Source organism: Nyctereutes procyonoides, unplaced genomic scaffold, assembly GCF_905146905.1.
Source record: "Nyctereutes procyonoides isolate TBG_1078 unplaced genomic scaffold, NYPRO_anot_genome, whole genome shotgun sequence".
In the NCBI taxonomy this organism is placed as follows: domain Eukaryota; kingdom Metazoa; phylum Chordata; class Mammalia; order Carnivora; family Canidae; genus Nyctereutes; species Nyctereutes procyonoides.
This window is the reverse complement of record NW_026575040.1, coordinates 12,433,839-12,454,352: the sequence shown is the minus strand read 5'-3', so window position 1 is coordinate 12,454,352 and position 20,514 is coordinate 12,433,839. Positions and strand designations below refer to the sequence as shown.

Here is a 20,514-nt window from a genome sequence, read left to right as displayed (position 1 = left end):
CAGGATCGCGCCCTGGGCCAAAGGCAGGCGCCAAACCGCTGCGCCACCCAGGGATCCCATGTCTTTTTTTTTTTTTTTAAAAAATTACCTTCTACGTATTTGCTCCCAAATATAAATCTGTCATATGTCTATGAATATTATGTTACAGACATTTAAGCAGATAGATAATCTCTTAGTACTATTTTTCCCTCTGGAAGACCTCTTTTCTTGAGTAATCTTGCTCCCATTTGAGCTAATTGTTCTCTGGACCTACACTGGACAGTTTTTATCCAAAGATTCCCTTGCTGTTCTTTTGTATTAGATCTCCCATTTCCTGGATCCCATGTCTTTCTTGGTTTATTAGACTATTTTGCTGGAGTACATCATCCAGCTCTCTTTTCATTGGAGGCAGATTTTTGACCACATGCATGGCTGATACTTTTATTCTAATTTCATACTTGATTACTGGACTGACTATAGAATATTAGGTAAGATTTTTCTCTTAGAAATACGAAAGTGTTGTTCCTTTGTTTTTAGGCTTCCAATGTTGCTATTGAGAAACCTGATGCCATTCTGATTACTGTGCCTTCATATACTATATATCCTTTTATTCTTTTTCTTGGAAGCTTTTAGAATATTTTTCTTATGCTTAGTGTTCTGAAATCTCAGAGTGATGTACGTTGGCATGGGTAGTTTTTCTTCTATTGTGACGGGTACTCAAGGGGCCTTTCAGTCGCTTGATAGCACACTTATCTTCCCATACTTATATCTCTTTTTTCTCTCATATATCTTTTTGTTCTTTTTTATTTCTAGCATTCTTATTAATTGAATGTTGGGTGTCCTAGGTAGAACCTGCAATTTTCTTATCTTCTTTATTTCTTTGCCCTTTGGTTCTAGTTCCTGAGATACTTTCTTGATTTTTTTCTCCCCTCCCCTGCCTTGCATTGAATTTTGGTATTTAATTGTATTTTTAATTTTCAAGGGCATTTTATGCATGAGAGACACACAGAGAGAGGCAGAGACATAGGCAGAGGGAGAAGCAGGCTCCCCATACGGAGCCTAATGTGGGACTCTATCCTGGGACTCCAGGATCATGCCCTGAGCCAAAGGCAGACAGATGCTCAACCACTGAGCCATCCAGGCATCCCTGTCTGTCTTTATTTATATGAGTGAGGCACTGAAAAGCTCTGTCATTGGGTTTCACTGTGACATGGGGGAACAAGCCATCTTCATTGGAGGTAACATGAAGACATCTGTATGAGAACTTTTAGCTCCATTCAGTTTTTCAGCCTTCCCTCTAGGGGCTGTACACCTGGCCACTGGTGTTTTGGCATCAGGATATAGGAAATTCCATGATTCAGTTGTTTTCAATCCTGTCCTACTCTTGCTGTCTGCTGTGCCTAGTGTCCCTGAGCCCAGGGCCACCTCCTGTCTGCATTCTTCTTTGCTGGCAGTTAGGTTGTAGCTTCGTTTGCACTACCAAGATTATTACTGCTCCTCTAACTTCTTGCTGACTTCCAAAAACATGTTGAAATCTTTTGTGTGCTTTGATTGCCTCACATGTTCTCTTTATCTTTGTGTGTTAGTATCTATTTAATTCCTTTATTGTCATTTTAGTGGATGTTAGGGAGAGGAGATAAGAGAGAAGTTGGTCTGCCATGATTTATTTGGTGTCTCTTTTCTTTTTTTTTAGAGAGAGAGAGAGAGAGAGAGAGAGAGAGAGAAAGCATGCATGAGCGGTATGCGCCAGCATGCACTGAGGGGGGTAGGGTGTGAGAGTGGGGGAGGGGCAGAAGGAGAGAGAGAGAATGAGAATCCCAAGCAGGCTCCAGTGCAGCCCTGAGCCTGACGCAGGGCTCGATCCCACTACTCCAGGATCACTACTGGAGCCAAAGTCAAGAGTTGGTGCCCAACTGACTGAGCCACCCAGGCGCTCCTTAGTGTCTTTTTTTAAATGAAATAGTTTATTTTATTTTATTAAATATTTTATTTATTTATTCATTAGAGACAGAGAGGCAGAGACACAGGCAGAGGGAAAAGCAGGCTCCGGTGCAGAGAGCTGGACATGGGACTTGATCCCAGGACTTGATCACACCCTGGGCTGAAGGCGGTGCTAAACCATTGAGCCATCCAGGCTGCCCTAAATGAAATATTTTAAACCAGTTTTTAGGGTAAGATACTTTATCCTGTCAAAATAGATCTTATTAGTTATTTAGGTATTTAAATCACTAAAACTGAAATTTGCATTACTCCATTTGAGTAAAAGATCAAATTCAGATTTACTTTCTCTATGGACAGAGCAAAATATTGTTGCTGTTGTTAGAGTCAGCAGAAAGAGTAGGTAAACCAGAGGATTTGACTCTGTTTAGAAGCCAAATCACAAGCCAGACTTTGGATATGTAAAAGAAACACTGTTGTAAGGTCATTTGGACTACTACAATTAATATGTTGTAATATTTTACTGGATTAATTCATTATCCATCAACTTAATGGAGTTAATGCTGGGTTTATAAAACTCTTTTGGCACTACCCGTTGATAACCTTTTCCCTTGTGTTTTGGTAAAAAAAATAATAATAATGTTTTTTTAATTGGAAATAAAGAATAAAATTTGTTTAATCGCAAAAAAACCCTTACTTTGATATAATTCCACACCTAAAGAAGCATTGCTAAGAAAAGTACAAAGAACTCCCATCTACTCTTTTTTTCCTCGAGTTTTTGTTTAAATTCCAGTTAGTTAACATACAGTGTAATATTAGTTTCAGGCGTAGAATTTAGTGATTATGCACTTTCATACAACAACACCCGGTGCTCATCACAAGTGTACTTCTTAATCCCCATCACTTATTTAACCCATCCCTGCACCAACCTCCCTTTCTGATTACTATCAGTTTGTTCTGTATACTTAAGAGTCTTTATCTAGATTAACCAATTGCTAACATTTTGCCCCATTTGTGTTATTATTTATGTATGCACCCTCAGTGTATATATTTTCCTCCTGAGTAATTTGCAGATAAAATACTTTGTCCATAAATACTTTAGTTTTTTTTTTTCCAGGAACAAGGAGTTTCTTTTCAGTAACATAGGATATTGGTCAAAAACAGATATTTAATACTGATAGAGTAGTATTATCTAATGCGCGTTCCATGTTCAGGTTTCTCCAGTTGTTCCAATAATGTCCTTTATATATGTTCTTTCAACAGTTTCCCCTTTGGGACGCCTGGGTGGTTCAGCCGTTCAGCACCTGCCTTTGGGTCAGGGCATGATCCCGCAGTCCTAGGATCGAGTCCTACATTGGGCTCCTCACAGGGAGCCTGCTTCTCCCTCTGCTTATGTCTCTGCCTCTCTTTCTATCTCTCTCATGAGTAAATAAATAAAATCTTTAAAAAACAAAAATCAAAAAACAAAAACAGAAAAACGGTTTCCCCTTTGTGTCATACCTGCCTGCTTCTCCCAGATCTAATTCAGGATCATGCATTTCATTTTGTTGTCATAATGCTTTAGTCTTCTTTAATCTGGAACAGTTCCTTGGCTTTTATCTTTCAGATTGTGGTATTTTTTAATTTAAAAAATTTATTTATGAGAGAGAGAATTGGGCATGCACATGAGCTGGAGGAGGGGCAAAAGGAGAAGGAGAGAAGCAGACTCCCTGTTGAGTCCTGCCCATGGCTCAGTCCCAGGATCCTGACCTGAGCCAAAATCAGGAGTCCCACATTCATTCATTCATTCATTTATTTATTTATTTTAAAAAAGTTTTTTTTTTAGGAGTCCCACATTTAACTGACTGGGCCACCTATGTGCCCCTGAGATTGTGATATTTTTAAAGAATACAGGCCAATTATTTCAGAAAATATACTTCATTTTGAGTTTTTCTGATTTTTTCTCATGATTTAGTTCAAATCATGCATTTTTTGGTGGAAGTACTACAAAAGTAATACTCTGTCTTCTCAGGGCATCATATCAAGAAGTATATGATGTTTGTCTCATTTTTATGATATTAACTTCAATCATTAAGGTAATATTTGCAAGGTTATTCCACTGTGAAGTTACCATTTTTCCCTTTGCTATTAGTAAGTATATTGTGGGAGGTGCTTTGAGATTTTGTGTATATATCCTATTCTTCACCAGGCCTTCACTCAATAATTAAGCATCCATTGATGATTCTTGACTGAATCCCTTATTACTGGGATGGTTGCAAGATGCTGATTTTTGTTTTTTAAGATGTTGAATTTGTAACTTGTGTTCTAAATATATTAGTATTCTGTAAGAAAGAGTTTTCCTTTCTCTCCCACTTATTTATTTATTTATTGTATTAGTATGGACTCATAGGTTTTTATTTTATTCTGTGATACTGTTAATATTTCGAGGCCCAAATTATCATAGATTTGGCTAGTGGGAGCAACCTACGCCATGATTTTGACAGGTCCCTATTGTTCTTTGAGCTCTTCCTTTTGGACACAGCAAGAAACTCCAGGCTCATCTTGTACTCAGCCTGCCCCAGCCTTGGAATCAGCCATTTTTCCATGTATCCCTATTCTGTTTAGTGGGGGAATAATGTTTGTAAACTAAGATATCTCAGCAGATAAAAGCTAAGAATTATGAATACATATGTCTGTATCTTATTTGTGTGTGTGTGTGAGTTCATATTAATACTTGTAATTCCAATTCAGCACCACAAGCCTGGTCTTGCCCCTTTTCGTATTCGTAATGCTCTTCCTCAACATTGAAAATCTGGTTCCCATTATCCACAACATCTGTACTTGTTTGCTTTTTGCCATAATCGGAGAAAGTAATTCCAGAACTGCTGACCCATATCATTGTAAAGGAAACTCCTTTTAACTAGAGTTCAGTATTTGTTTATAGTTCTTTTTGTTGTATACTGACAATATATCAAGTATTATGTTCAAAAGTCATTTGAATTACTTTCCCTCCTGTCTTTTAATACACTTATTTATTTGACATATAGTTGGGTTCATTTGTGTTTGATTTCCATTTTGGATATTTTTCGCTTCTTCCTTGCTGATTTTTATTTTCCTTTTCGAGTATATAAAATATTAGCATAGTTCCAAAAGTTAAAACTACACTGAGAAGAGAACTACTCAGTCCTTTCACTCATTGCCACCCATCTTGTAGACAATTATTCTGATTTATCTTTCTGTTTCTTTTTGTAGAAAAAGCAGATACATGAATATTTTCTTACCTCTCATAAAAGGTAGCAAACTAAGTATACAGTTTTGGACTTTGCTTCTTTCATTTAACAGTATACCCTGTATATCACTTATGTTTGTAGAAATTTTCCTTATTATTTTTTAACAAGTTCATAGTACTCCATTTGTGGATATGTCACAGTGAATTCAGTAATTCTCCTATGTTTTGGCTCCTGTTATAGGTTATTTGCAGTATTTTATAGTTAGAAATAATGCTGCAACTAAGCTTGTATAAATACATTTTTATACTAAGAGTATCAACAGGGAAAATGGAAAGTTTTAATTTTTTAGTTGTGTGAGCAGTAATGTGTAAGTGATTTTATAATAATACTTCAACCTTTTTGCCTGCCTGCTCCTGTCTTCCCATCTGCTGTGGCCTTACAAATATATTTAAGGCTGTTGACGGGAAATATTTTATTGTAATTATTTTTCTGTCTGGGAAACCTTGAAATCAGAGAGCTAGAAGTGACCTTGAAAGCATTTTTAGTCAACACATGGTAGCAACTTAATCATATATGTTCTGGATCCGGTTTCATTTTAAACAGTTGACTGCTGTTTGTATGTACTAATCAATGCTGTTTTACCACATGAGTACTCAGACTGTACTGTTTTCTGGGACTTCTCTCTTACTTTTAGTTTAATTTGTGTTAGGTTCCTTCATGTTGTGCTGCTGACTGGCTGCTCCCTGGGGTCTTTTTTTTTTTTTTAAGATTTTATTTATTTGAGAGAGGGAGACAGAGGGAGCATGAACAGGGGGAAGGGCAGAGGGAGAAGCAGATTCCCTACTGAGCAGGGAGCCTGATATGAGGCTCCATTCCAGGCCCCTGGCATCATGACCTGAGCTGATGGCAGATGCTTAATGGACTGAGCCACCTTAGGCACCCCATGCTCCCTAGGGTCTTGGAATTGCAGTGGGACAAGATAGTTATATATAGGGTAGAAATGGGGATATGGGCATCTGTTTTCTCAGAGCATTAGTATTATAAACTGCAGATCTTCAGAGGAGTGGCGTCTTGAATTCCCAGATAATGCTGCTGCCTCTCCTAGGTAGTTGAGAACTTCCAGTCTCTTTTTCCAGTAAGCAGGCATTGCAACAGAAAGGAGACCTCCTCCTACAGTGGTGGATAACTGTGTAAAAGATTGGCTAGCACAGCTTCCCATTAGAGGGACCATGAACGAATTATACATGTGTTGAAGTAAATGATTCTCTTAGCCTAAGGGTGGCTCTAGCCTCCAAGGGGATCACTTCTGGTCCCGAGAAGCCTTTTATAATTATGTGCATGTGCCCATACAGATGTTATCATTTTCTGTGCGCGTCTTGACATGGAAAAGGTTGGAAAAATAGGTAGAGCACAGTCAGAGAATTAGCCTCTAAGAACCAGGGACATTGGTTCTTAAAGAATCTGATAGTAAGGTGGATAAAAAGGAATTGAATTTCGACCGACTGGTTCATAAAAATAAGCTGACCACTATATATTTAATCTGGTGTGTTTTGAAACCATTCCTGTTTTCTTCTTTGCTACTAGAGTTAGAAATTTTAAAATATTTTTGTTTACCCAAAAAAAATGAAAACTCTAATTCAAAAAAGATATATAAATTCCTATGTTTATTGCAGTGTTATTTACAATAGCTAAGATAAGGAAGGAACTCAAGTGGTGATTGATAGATTAATGGAAAAAGAATATGTGGGAGAGGGGCACCTACGTGGCTCACTCAGTTAAGCATCTGTCTTTGGCTCAGGTCATGATCTCTGGGTCCTGGTGTCGAGCCCTGCATCAGGCTTCCTCTTTAGCGGGGAGCCTGCTTCTTTCTCTCTCCCTATCTCCTTCTGTCTCTCCTCACTGCTCATTCTCTCCCTCTCAAATAAATAAAATCTTTAAAAAAAGATGTAATATATATATATATCTCCATATATAATATTCCATTATATCTGTATAATGGAATATTACTCAGATGTAAAGAAGAATGAGGTATTGGCATTTGCAACAACATGATAGACCTAGAAGGTATAATGCTAAGTGAAACAAGTCAGAGAAGGGCAAATGCTATATGGTTTCATTTGTATGGAATCTAAAAAAACTAAACAAAGCAGAAACAGGCTATAAACAGAGAACAGACTAAGGGTTGCCAGAGGGAAGGGGTGGAGAGACAGGCAAAGTGAGTGAAATGGATTGGGAGGTACAGGTTCTAGTTATGGCATGTTTAAGTCATGGGGATGAAAGGTATAGCATAGGGAACACACAATAGTATTGTAATAGTGTTCTGTTATGACTGGAAGGCAGCTACATTTGTGGCGAACATAGCATAAGGTATAGAGTTGTTGAATCACTGTCGTATACCTTCAACTAATGTAATATTGTGTGTCAACTATAGTTTAATAAAAATCAGTAAATTTAAAAATATTTTTAAATGACTTGGCCTGGCACATTATATCGGGTATTGGAATACCCAAGGTATATTTTGCTTGATTAGATTGGTGAACCATGATTTAATCTGTTACAAATACCTCTGAGTTCAGTGTATTTCAGTATGGTTTTGACACTTAAGCTGCCTCTGTACTTAAATATTTTATCTGGGTATCATCTTATTAAGTTGTCTAAACCTCTCTGCACGTCTCTTAAAATGTGGATCTGAAATGCATTTGATTTCTAAGTATATTTATTTTATGTTAGATGTATAAAGTTTAATAATTCTGATATTACTGTGGTTGTAGTTCAGTTTTGCAAAAAGTTATTAAAATTGAGTATCTTATCTCATTCATTTGATGTTTTGAATATAATTATAGTTCAGGTAGAGGGAGTCTCAGAGATTTTTACTGACTTTAATGTGACTTATGTATATGAAATTTTTCTGTGAAAATGAATTGTCAGCTGCAGTTTTTTTTTTTAGTGAGTGTAAACAGAATTCTGAGAATTACTGGTCATGGTATAGTATATGTTGTGTATAATTACAGTCACCAGAATTAACCTCTGACAGTCATTTTATTCTTTTTAATGTATTTTTAATGGAAAGGAACTGACAGTCACTGGTGCTTTCTGTTTGTTAGGGCCTTTGCTGTGCACTTTATATCTTTTGTCTCATGGAATCTTTACCACAACCGTGTGAGGTAGAGGTGGTATCTATCTTATGTTACACATGGTAAAGCTGGCTCTGGAGTCAGCTCCTTTAGGTCGTTGAAAAAAGAAAGGTGAAGTTAGAAGGTAAATGTAAAATTCTTGGTCCTGAAGCCCATGCTTGCTTCATTATATCACATGACCTCTAACATATTTATTTTGAGTCTGTAAAATAATATTTACATTCTTTGAGGGTAACCTAGTCGTTTGGTACATTTTTTTAAAAAATATTTTACTTATTTATTCATGAGAGATACACAGAGAGAGAGGCAGAGACATAGGCAGAGGGAGAAGCAGGCTCCATGCAGGGAGCCCGATGTGGGACTTGATCCCAGGTCTCCAGGATCACACCCTGGGCTGAAGATGGCGCTAAACCGCTGAGCCACCTGGGCTGCCTGGTACATTTTTATATTAAAGGATAAAGATTTCTTTTGGCAGGGTTAAGAGTCACAGGAAGGTGATTAAGGCCTTTGCCTAATTCTTTTTTTTTTAATATTTTATTTATCTATTCATGAGAGACACACAGAGAGAGGCAGAGACATAGGCAGAGGGGTGCAGAACTTCATCCCAGAACCCCAGGACCACGCCCTGAGCTGAAGGCAGATGCTCAGCCACTGAGCCACTGAGGTGTTCTGGCCTTTGCCTAATTCAGCCTAAATGATGTGGAATGGAGTTTTCTGATCATTGTGCCTTTCCCTTTCCTCTTTCTGGGCTGGCTGTGTAACAATTTTATGAAAACTTTAAAAGTGTGAGTACTTCCTCAGAAATCTTGGGATTCTGATTAGCATGTAGGCTCTTGATTCTAGCTACAAAGTCCTAAAATCAGACATTGCTGAGAGATCAGAATCAAGTCAGGCTGGGTAAGGATTATGTCAGAACTCTTTTTTTTTTTTTAGATTTTATTTATTTATTCATGAGAGACACACAGAGAGAGGCAGAGACCCAGGCAGAGGGAGAAGCAGGCTCCATGCAGGTAACCTGAGGTGGGACTTGATCGCGGCTCTCTGGATTACGCCCTGGGCTGAAGGCGGCTCTATACCGCTGAGCCACCCGGGCTGCCCTGGAATATGTCAGAACTCTTAAAGCAAAAACTGAATTGGAAACAGAAATGAAGTAGGATGTTCTCAATTCATAACTACTCAGTATTTTATTTTATTTTATTTTATTTTTTTTTTAAACATTTTTTTCTTTATTTATTTATGATAGTCACACACACAGAGAGAGAGGCAGAGACACAGGCAGAGGGAGAAGCAGGCTCCATGCACCGGGAACCCGACGTGGGATTCGATCCCGGGTCTCCAGGATCGCGCCCTGGGTCAAAGGCAGGCGCCAAACCACTGCGCCACACAGGGATCCCACTACTCAGTATTTTAAATTGAAACTTTAGTAAAATTTGAGGTTTCCCAGAATGTTTATTAAAGAACATAATTCAGAGAAGCAAAGGGAATGAAGGATAGGCTTGTAGCTTTAAAGGAGAGAAAAGGAGTTCTTGCAGGTGCCAGTGACATCTTCTTAAGGATCTTTATTCAGAATTTGGGGTTGCTATGGGAATAGTGTTTTTTGATATTTTGAAGGTTGTTTTTTACAATATAGGACATTAGAAGTGCTCAAGAATGGTTGTTTTATGGTAGTGATAGCACATCTGGATTTGAGTTATTACAATAATGAGAGGATAGAAAAAGAGGCAGTCCCAAAGATGATGGTAGCTAAGTTAATGATAGACCACCATGTCTTTATTCTCTTGCTACCTCTGTTGCAGAGATGATAGTATAGCCTGTGTATAATTTTGATTCCTATGGCTAGAACCTCTGGAGGTTCTCATCCTCACTTCTGTTAAAGAATAGTGTCAGTCATTTCAGTGAGTTTGGCAGGTGTAAATGATGGATGCTTTATCACTGATAAACCCCCCTTTCTATAGGTAATCTTCTGATTATCTACTGCTGCATAACAAACTACCTTATATCTTAGTAGCTTAAAACAACCATTTTATTTTGCTTATGGTTTTATGGATCAAAAGGAGGAACTTGGCTGGTGTTGCATCTGCTGGAGTACCTGGAGCCGGAGCATCATCTTTTTTTTTTTTTAATTTTTTTTTTATTTATTTGTGATAGTCACACAAAGAGAGAGAGAGAGAGGCAGAGACACAGGCAGAGGGAGAAGCAGGCCCCGTGCACCGGGGGCCCGACGTGGGACTCGATCCCGGGTCTCCAGGATCGCGCCCTGGGCCAAAGGCAGGCGCCAAACCGCTGCGCCACCCAGGGATCCCTCTTTTTTTTTTTTTTAATATTTTAAAAATGTATTCACAAGAGACAGAGAGAGGCAGAGAGAGACATAGGCAGAAAGAGAAGTGGGCTCCTTGTGAGGAGCCTGATGTGGGACTCGATCCCAGAACTCCAGGATCACACCCTTGGCTGAAGGCAGACGCTCAACCACTGAGCCACCCAGGTGTTGCTGGAGCATCATCTTCCAAAATGGTTTCTTAACTCACATGTCTGGTGCTTCTGTGCTCCACAGTCTCTCTCCCTTTCCAAACTCCCCATACCGTGGCATCATATTCTCCAAAGTCTCCCCATGTGGTTTGGGTTTCTCACAGTGTTTGGTGATCAGACTTCTTACTTAGATGGTGGCTGGCTTTTCCAAGAGTAAGCATTCCAAGTAATAGCGAGAGGAAGCTGTCAATTTCTTAAGGGCTAGGCCTGCAAATGGATACGGAGTCACTCTGTCATATGCAGCTTGTCAGGGCAGTTACAGAGCCTACCAAATTCAAAGAATGAGGACACAGATCTACTTCTCAATGGGAGGAATATCAAAGACTTTGTGACTATCTTTAATCTATCACAGAGCTATTAAACAGAAAGGAGAGAATGATAATGAGAAATACTGAACTGTGACTTTACCAGAAAATAATTTGCTTATTTAATGATTCAGGAGAGATTAATGTATTGCTAAGCCTTGAATAAGAATGGGAATGAGGCAGGAGAGAGCTGCCAGAAGGAGGAAGGTAGAAAAAATTCTCAAGGGCAAAGTGGAAAGATGATCAAGATAAGCTTTGCTTCATAATTGTCTTTCCTGCCTTGGCCCTGAACTCTTGGTTCTGTGATCTTGGCCTTCAGTCCCAACCTGCCACTTCCATCCACTTTGGATTTCCATCCACATGGTGCTCATGCTTGGTCTCTTTTCCTCAAGTATTTGGACCTCTGCTTAATCTCCCAAACTGTGCATTGGCTCAGTCCTTTGGCCCTGGGCCCCTCCTGTTGCTTTTTAAGAGAACTCTCCTATTTCCCTGTTCCTTGGGAACTCAATGCCCATTCCCAGAATGAGCAGCACTGGAGGATGGTGGGCGACAATGAGTTTGGCTGCATTCAAGCTGCTCTGGCATCTGTGGCAGTTGCTTAGGATAGCTGGATTTCTTCTTTTCTGGACTATATTATGGCCCAGTTCCTGTTTCCTTTATGTGACTTTACCAATTCCTTCCCCTAGTAATTTCAGAGGATTTAAGTTGAAGATAGGAGAGACTTCAGAACTTTTAGCATAGAATAGGCTTGTGAGCATATAGTTTAAATAATATTTATGGTATAAAGAAGATTATATGCCTTGCTCTCTCTCTCTCTCTCTTTTTTTTGCCTTGCTCTTAAATATCTAAAAATATATCAGTTGGAGGGTTACCTGGGTTAGTCCTAGAATATAGTTCTACTTATGTTTACTGGAATACTCTTAGAATTTTGTGATAATACTGCCCTATTCTTTAGTTTTAAGAGAAATAACACTTTTGGTATTGATACTCTTGTGGAGTGTGTGTGTGTGTGTGTGTGTGTGTGTTGAATAATAGCTGCAGAAATTTTGTTTTCACTGATTATAGTTTTATAAACCCATAGAGTTATAATCTTGGATTTTGGCTTAACCACTCATGTTTAATAATTTAAAATAAATCTGTTTCCTTAGGACAATTTTATAATACCAGTATTTTAAAATTTAAGCCATTAAAATTTTTTATTATAAAAGAAGTAATATTTTCTGAAAAAATTCAAACACTGTAGTGGGAAATAGGTCCATGTGGCTCTAATCTCTCCTCTCATTCCTTTTATGTAACTATTAACAGTTACTATATATCCTTCTAGGCTTTAAAAATTTTATATAGAGGTATATAATATACACACAGAAACATGCAGTATAAAATCTTTTTAAAACAAAAATGACAGCCTTCTGGACTTACTGCTTTATAGCAGTCCATGCCTTTAGAGTTTGATTTCTAGTTCTGTCACATACTAACTTAGCAAGTTACATAACTTGTCTCTGCCTCAGTTTTCTTATCTGTAAAACAGGCTAAAGAATAGGTTTGTTTACAAGTAATGTAAAACAGGCCAATTCCTTATTGAATTATAAAGGATTAAATGAAGTAATATTCATAAAGTGGTTGCCATAGTGCTTGGCACATACTATGTCCTAGATGAATATTAACTAGATAAAAGTGAACTTTAAAAAAAATCTATATTATGGATGTTTTCTTATGGCTTGGTAGTATTTTTAGAGTGCTGCATTTTAAAAACTCTGTGTGTGCTGGGGTAGTGGTGTTCTGAGTTTTACAGTCACAGTGGCATGTTTGTCTGTAATACTTTTTGTTCAGTGATTCCATATTACTTCCCACCCCCACAATTGCAGTGAGTTGCTGTTACTACTGATGGGCAATGTGGTGGGAATGTTTGCCTCTCAAGTGGTTAGAGACAGGGAAAAAAAGCTGAAAACCATTGGTTTAGAAAATTATACTACATTAGCAATTAATCCTTGTGTTGTTAAGCCTTTAAATTAGGTGGAAAGTGGAGTTGGAAACTTTTGTCTATAGGGGAGGATAACATTGTTTCACTAATCTTTTTCCTTATATTCTTAGACTACTCTTATAATTAGACGGATATGCTTATTGCGTTGTCTTCATTTAAGAATAGCAGTGATGTTCTCAGTTCTATAGCTTAGTAGTGGTAGAGCCAGGACTAGAATCTTGGTTATCAGATCCTTACCTTTCTGAATTCTTAAGATAAAGAGCCTCACTACCAGTTGAAGCAACTACTAAATAATGGATGCTCTATAAGTGACTTGCCTGTCAGTGCTGTGTGCTTGAACTGTTTTGTGTGTAGAGACATTAAGCTGTATCATAAGCACTGGTGCATGATGTTTTTATAAAAGAAAAAAAATAGAATTCAAAGAGAGGGGTGCCTGGGTGACTCCATTGGTTGAGCATCCGACTCTTGGTTGTCTTTGGTCATGTTCTCAGGGTTGTGAGATAAAGCCCCACTTGGGGCTCCATGCTCAGCATAGAGTCTGCTTGAGATATTCTCTCTCTGCCCCTCCCTCTGCTCACATGCATTCTCTTTCTCTCTCTCAAAAATAAATAAATAAATAAATAAATAAATAAATAAATAAATAAATAAATAAATAAAAGAATTCCAAGAGAGTTGTTGAGAGGCTTTAAATATCAAATGTATTGTCTTGTTAGGTTCTGTGTAATGAATACTAAGGATATTGAAGACGAGTGGTCATGTAGAAAGTGTAGATGTGGAAAGTGTAGATAGTTTTGTCTTATGAACTCCTTGTCTTCTGAACACAACCTGAAAACATCTGTGTCAACAGGTCCCTTTAAACACAAAATTCCCTAGTTTGTGACCTTTCTTCATCTCTTGATAAAGGAGCATACTACCATTCCTTTTACAAAAATAGTAAGGAATAAAACCACTTCGCTGTATAGATCTCTTGGATGCCTTCCCTCTCTCTACCTCTGTGCTCTATCAGTTCTTACTTTCCGGTTTCCAAGAGAATTAAAGCTTTGGTGGCTCTAGGAAGAAGACATGGAATGGGCATGATTTAGAGGCAGATGCTCCTCCACCTTCTCCTCTGCCTAGTATGTGTGTTACAGCTTCTTTTTTGGGGGGAAGGGGAATCAAACCACTTAATTGCGGGGCGTTGGGGTAAAGGTGGAAGGGGGAGGAGGGCAGGAAGATCAGACGTCCTCGGCCCAGCCAGAACTGGTCCAGCATCACAGTCCCCAAAAGCTGTGTTACAGCTTCTATCTTCTGGAAAATGGCTCTAGTTTAGGAGAGGATCATGACTGTCCGCTTCCTCTAAAAAGACCCTGTTGCCAAATTGCAGAGCCTTTGGCTGAGGTGAGACTAGGGCCAGAGGACAGTTCTGAGGCCATAGCTAAAGGAGGAGATTAGAAGGAGCAACATCCGGGCTGTGATCCCTGAGCTTAGAACAGGAATACTGAGCTTGTGGTCGGAAGAATCCAAGCAAATGGGGAGAGATTGCTGGAAGAAAGAGTAACTTTGACAACATAACCTGGGTAAAAGGCAAAACTCCGTTTATGAGATCCAATGATCTTGTTTTGGTGAAGTGTAACAGTGTGAGAAATACCTGGCTTTCTCACTGTGATGTAACCTTGAAGTGTAATTAGGTGTAATAAAAAGAGCCCGAATAAGTTCTTGGACTTATCTTTTTGAGCTTCTACAAACTTCCATCCTTCTCTTTCTGTCAAATTCTAGCATTTAAAATTTAAAAAATAAACCGTTCAGCTTAATATGTTTTATGTTTTACTGAATAGAGTACTCATAGCTTAAAATCATTTTTATTGACTATGTGTGGTTTTGCTTTAAATAAATATGCACAGTTGACCCTTAAAACAGGTTTGAACTTTGTGGGTCTACTTATATGTGGACTTTTTTTCAGTTAATATAGTGCAGTATCATAAATATATTATTTCTTCCTTAGGCTTTTCTTAATAACATATTCTTTGGGATCCCTGGGTGGCGCAGCGGTTTGGCGCCTGCCTTTGGCCCAGGGCGCGATCCTGGAGACCCGGGATCGAGTCCCACGTCGGGCTCCCAGTGCACAGAGCCTGCTTCTCCCTCTGCCTGTGTTTCTGCCTCTCTCTCTCTCTCTCTTTCTGTGACTATCATAAATAAATTAAAAAAAATTAAAAAAATAACATTGTTTTCTCTAGCTTATTGTAAGAATATGGTATATAGTAAATATAACATACAAAATATGTTAATGGACTATTTATGCCATCAGTAAGGCTTCTGGTCAACAAAAGGCTATTAGTAGTTAAGTTTTGGGGAAGTCAGAAGTTTTATGTAGATTTTGAACTGTGCGGGGATCGGGACTCCTAACCCCTGGCATTGCTCGCTCAGGGGTCAGCTGTACATTATTTCAATCATATTACAGTTTATAATTTTATGGAAATCTCTTATACTGTTTCCATGGGAAATATGTTCATCCTACAGATAACTTTTGAAACTCATCTGCCTATAAATTGAGACTACTTTTTATAATAAGAGAGTGACCCTTAAGGTGATAAATAATTCTGAGATTATTTATACTATTCTTTTATTCATGTTATATCCTAGTTAGTTTAATTTAAAGCCAATATTTTTCTTCCTATTTTATAATTGTTTCGGGTACATGAAAGTTTCTTAATTTATATAAGGTGTGTATAGACAGTGAATATTCCCCAATGCAGTGCAATAAATGGCTTCCAATGCCTCATCATACCCAATTCTCTGTGTAGCTTTTTAGCTTTCAAATGTCTTTATGGTGTTAAAGTATTAAGCCCTTAGAGAGTATTATCATTTAAATAGCTAAGACCAACTGTCCTATCACCATATTTTTAACATTCTTACTATAAATATTCATGATAGAAGAAGTCTGATTTCTTAACTCAGGAACGAAACTCTTTTTTTGAGATTTACTAAAATGGACTGTCACTTGTTTGCAATGTTTTTGAAAGTCAGAACTTCATTTCCTTTTACCCTCTCTCCTCATCACTATCTGAAGTACCTGTTTATTTGACTACTTATTTTATTGAAGTACAATTCACATAACATAAAATTAACCATATTAAAGTGGACAAATCAGTGGCATTTAGTACATCTACAACCACGACCTCTGTCTAGTTGTAAGACCTTTTCATCATCCCAAAGTAAACCCTGTACCTTTCAAGTAGTTATTCCCCATTTCTTTCTCCTCTCAGCCTTAGTTAGGGTGCCATTTTAAAATTTGAAATTGAGAAATTTAAAAATTAATTTAAAAATTCAGATAATTGGGATCCCTGGGTGGCACAGTGGTTTAGCGCCTGCCTTTGGCCCAGGGTGCGATCCTGGAGACCTGGGATCAAATCCCACGTCGGGCTCCCGGTGCATGGAGCCTGCTTCTCCCTCTGCCTATGTCTCTGCCTCTCTCTCTCTCTCTCACTGTGTGCCTATCATAAATAAATAAAAAATTAAAAAAATTCAGATAATTGAGATATTATAAGACTAGATATAGAATACATTGTTCTAAATTCAGTAACATGCAGAAACACATTTAATATACTGATAGTGGAGGGGTGTCGATTGGTTAAGCATCTGCCTTAGAATCAGGTCATGATATCAGGGTCCTAGGATTGAGCTCCATGTTGTACTCAGCAGGGAGTCTGCTTCTTCCCCTGCCACTCCTCCTGCTTATGCTCTCTCTCAAATAAATAACATCTTTAAAAAAATTATATACTGACAGTGGAGAAATTAGATCACAAAATTCTATGTGCTGTGTGTATATTTATAAGGGAGAAAAAAGGTAGAAAACACACCAAAGTAACTGATTTTACTCTAGATTTTCTTTTTCTCATTTAAAGAAGGAAAAAAATCTTCCATAATTTTTTTTAATATTGTATTTATTTATTCGCGAGATACAGAGATTGAGAGAGGCAGAGACACAGGCAGAGGGAGAAGCAGGCTCCATGCAGGGAGCCTGATGTGGGACTTGATCCTAGGTCTTCAGGATCACGCCCTGGGCTGAAGGCGGTGCTAAACCGCTGAGCCACCTGGGTTGCCCCAAAATCTTCCATAATTAAAATGAAAACAAACTCTAGATAGTTAAAAACGTGGAACTAAACTTATTATTGTAACATAATTATTTCAGTTAATATTAAACTTTAACAACTTTTTTTTCCAGATTGAGTTATAGTGTTAGTATTTACTAAGAGAAAAAGAGATTTACTAAAAGAACAAAACAACAGTATTCTTAGTTTTTCAGTCCTCCAAATTATATCTCAAACCATGAATACCTGTTTCAAATAAGCTGTATTCTAATTTATTTTTTTAAGTATACTTTATAGAACTTTTTAAAAAAGATTTTATTTATTTATTTGACACAGAGAGACATGCCTGTGGCCCAAGCAGGAAGAGGGGCAGGCAGAGGGAGAGGAACAAGCTCTCTGCTGAGCAGGGGCACTCACAGCCCACAGGGCTTATCCCAGGACCCAGAGATTATGACCTGAGCCAAAGGCAGGGACTCAATGGACTGAGACACCCAGGTGTCCCTCTTTATAGAACTTTCTTTTCAAACTATAAAAACTTATTCTTATTGATATAAAACAAATACCGTAGGAGGTATAGAAATAGTCAAGTCTCCTCTCAAATATAGTCTTTTCGTGTACCTGCCTATAATAATTATTGTTAGCAATTTGGCAGGTATACTTCTTGACCTTTCAGTTATGTAGCTTACATGCACATGAAATAAACTTGGACCCAATTGAGTAAAAAATTCAAATGCCTTCAAAATGGCCCTGGCAGTTAATGTAAATGTGTGAATGCAAGAGCACTACAGTGGGGACCAGAACTTGGAAGAGGTTGGTGTCTTAAACTAGGAAATTTGAACTTTCAACAAATGCTTATTGAGCACATACTATGCGCTAGGCAGTGAACTTGCGATACTTCTGAGTGTGTGGTTGTACCATGGGTACCCCTCCCATACCCTGTGGATTTGTGGTTGTATTAGGGAATGACCTGGAAAGCTACTTTTCTCAAAATACACATGTTCTTTGTCCTCTGTCCCACCCCAATGTAGATACCTCTGCCTAAGTAGAACATCCACATCCTGAATAGCTTTTCAGGTGATTTTTATGTCCCTTACCTTTTGAAAATCATTGTTATATATTTATTGGGCTTTTTTTTAAGATTGAATGAGTAAACGGAAAGCAAAATTGCAATCAGTATTTTAAAAATTTTCATGCTTTTCTTGCCTGCCCCCCCCATAATACTTAAACTAAAATAATTAATGTCTTGATTATACCCTCAGGAAGAATTAAATGCAGTTGTCATATTTAGAATTACATTTTATGCAACCAAGACATTAATTTGGGAAGAACTGAATTTAGTCTTCCTAATTGTATCTTTAGGTTATGCCTCTCATTAAGTAAACTGAAAGAGTTGTCATTTATAGTAGTATATAATCTGCCTGGCAAAGACATGTGATTAAAAAATTAGACTTAAAAAAATGTTTTTAAGAGAAAATAGACTGTCATTAACTTGTTGGAGACTGTGGCAAAAAGAAATAAATAATAAAGGAAGAAAGTATATGTGTTTAACTCGTGGTTGAACTGTTTGAGTCAACAATTAAAATGAGCAGCCATTGTGGATATGCATTTCAGTGCTTTTCAGTATAACTTTAATTAGGCAGCCTTTCTGTGTAAATGCACTCACAAAGCAGGGATTTGTGATTTTGGTACACCTAAGCAGCCATGGAATTTTTAACTTAATCACAGGATATGATATTACAGATTAGGGGAGAAACTGAGAAGTAACATGATACAATTGGTATATTGTGTATTTTTCTTTTTATTAGTGTGCCGATCCAACAAAAGCCCCTGGGTCTGTTTGACTTGTTCAAGTGTCCACTGTGGAAGGTAGGTGACATACTTATTACTTCACTACCCTACTTGCTTTTTTCAATTTGTCTTTAAGCCTATGTCAAAGTTTTTGCGATTTGGATTTATTAGCACTATTGCTTAATCATTGTATGTAATTGTCTATAAGGCTTCCTTTTCCCAATAGAGTTTGTTTGCTCAGTGATACAACTAAGGAAAATCTAGGGGGAAAAGCCTTTATGTTGGTTAAGAATTAATTTGATGATCAGATAATCTAGTAATATTTGATTGAAAAGATGAAATAAAGGAACTTTGAATTCTTTAAATAAAAGCTTACCTTATGGTTGTTTCTTCAACCTTTTAGTTAGGGTAAATTTGAGCATATACAAAAGTATAGAGATAATATAATTGAAGCCCTTTATTTTCATCATCCAGCTTCAACAGTTATCAGTACATTGCCAGTCTTATTTCACCTGTTACCTACACCATCCCCAGCTTTACTAACTTTTGAATCAAATTCCAGATATCACATCATTCTTCTGAAAACAAAACAACAAAATGTTTACAGAGGAATTCCCTTGAAAATGGTCTCATTGTGGAGGTCGTTATTAATTGCTGCCTAAGATGTACCAAATGTTTCATTGTTTCAATAAAACATTTTTGCTCTCCAGGGATTTAACACTCCCTGCCCCCCAAATATTGTTCAAACCTGAGCATTTCTTCCCCTTTCTTGGCTTCAAAATGATGTAACTTAATACTTTAGTAACTTTTTTCTTCTAACTCAAACAATTAAATATCAGCCTTGTGTTCTTTTAGCTTGGTAGTTGCACATTTATTTCAATTGCTCTTTTAACTTAGAATATATACTTTGAATTTACTTAGAAGTTAATAGTTTAGCAGCAAGAGGATGAGAAATCATATTGTCACACAGGCTGAAATCTACATTTTATTTATTAGGACTATTTCCCCATTGTTATTTTTAAACCCTCATTGCATGAAGAGAGCATCTATGTTCATTTAACGTGATTTTTCACATTTTGAGTCGTGGAATTAAATATTTTTTCCATGTACACTTAAAAGTACCTTTGGAAAATGTTAACTGCATATCTTAATTGTGGCTGTTGTGGTTTTGAAATCTCTAGGATTTGGGGAACCTGAAAATACTTTGTACAGATAACTTTTTTTTAAAAAAAGAAGAAAAGTAGAAGCACTTAAATTCTGCACTTGAAGAGACAGATTCCTCTCCTAGATTTTGAGAGGTGAGAATTATAATGCAATAAAATTTATATAGTTCTGTTCTCCAGTTGTCTCATAGTGCTCTCTGACCTAAATCTTGAAGGTCATATGCCAGCCAAAAGACCTGAAAAACTCTCAAAAATTGGAGAGGTTAATGTTACTAATAGCAAGCAACAAATAGTTCTCTAAGTAGGTTTTGGAAAAATACGTTGAAAAATTTCTAGACTCTGCAGGTAGTCTGTTTCCAGTTGTAAGCAGTCTTAAACTTAGAAATTTAAGTTAGTTTCATTTTTTTAAAAGATTTTATTTACT

The 20,514-nt window shown here is 37.4% G+C and overlaps 1 protein-coding gene across 5 annotated transcripts in view; it reads left to right on the top strand.

Annotated features, from left to right (window-relative positions):
* USP3 (ubiquitin specific peptidase 3) overlaps positions 1-20,514 on the top strand; it is a 112,847-nt gene that overhangs the window by 13,186 nt on the left and 79,147 nt on the right. For 3 of the 5 annotated variants that reach the window (XM_055319593.1, XM_055319592.1, XM_055319594.1), the window contains exon 2: positions 18,945-19,005. In XM_055319593.1, the coding sequence (XP_055175568.1) occupies positions 18,945-19,005 (61 nt within the window). Of the gene's footprint in view, positions 1-18,944; positions 19,006-20,108; positions 20,226-20,514 lie in introns of all 5 variants that reach the window. The other 2 variants (XM_055319596.1, XM_055319595.1) reach the window with 1 other exon arrangement.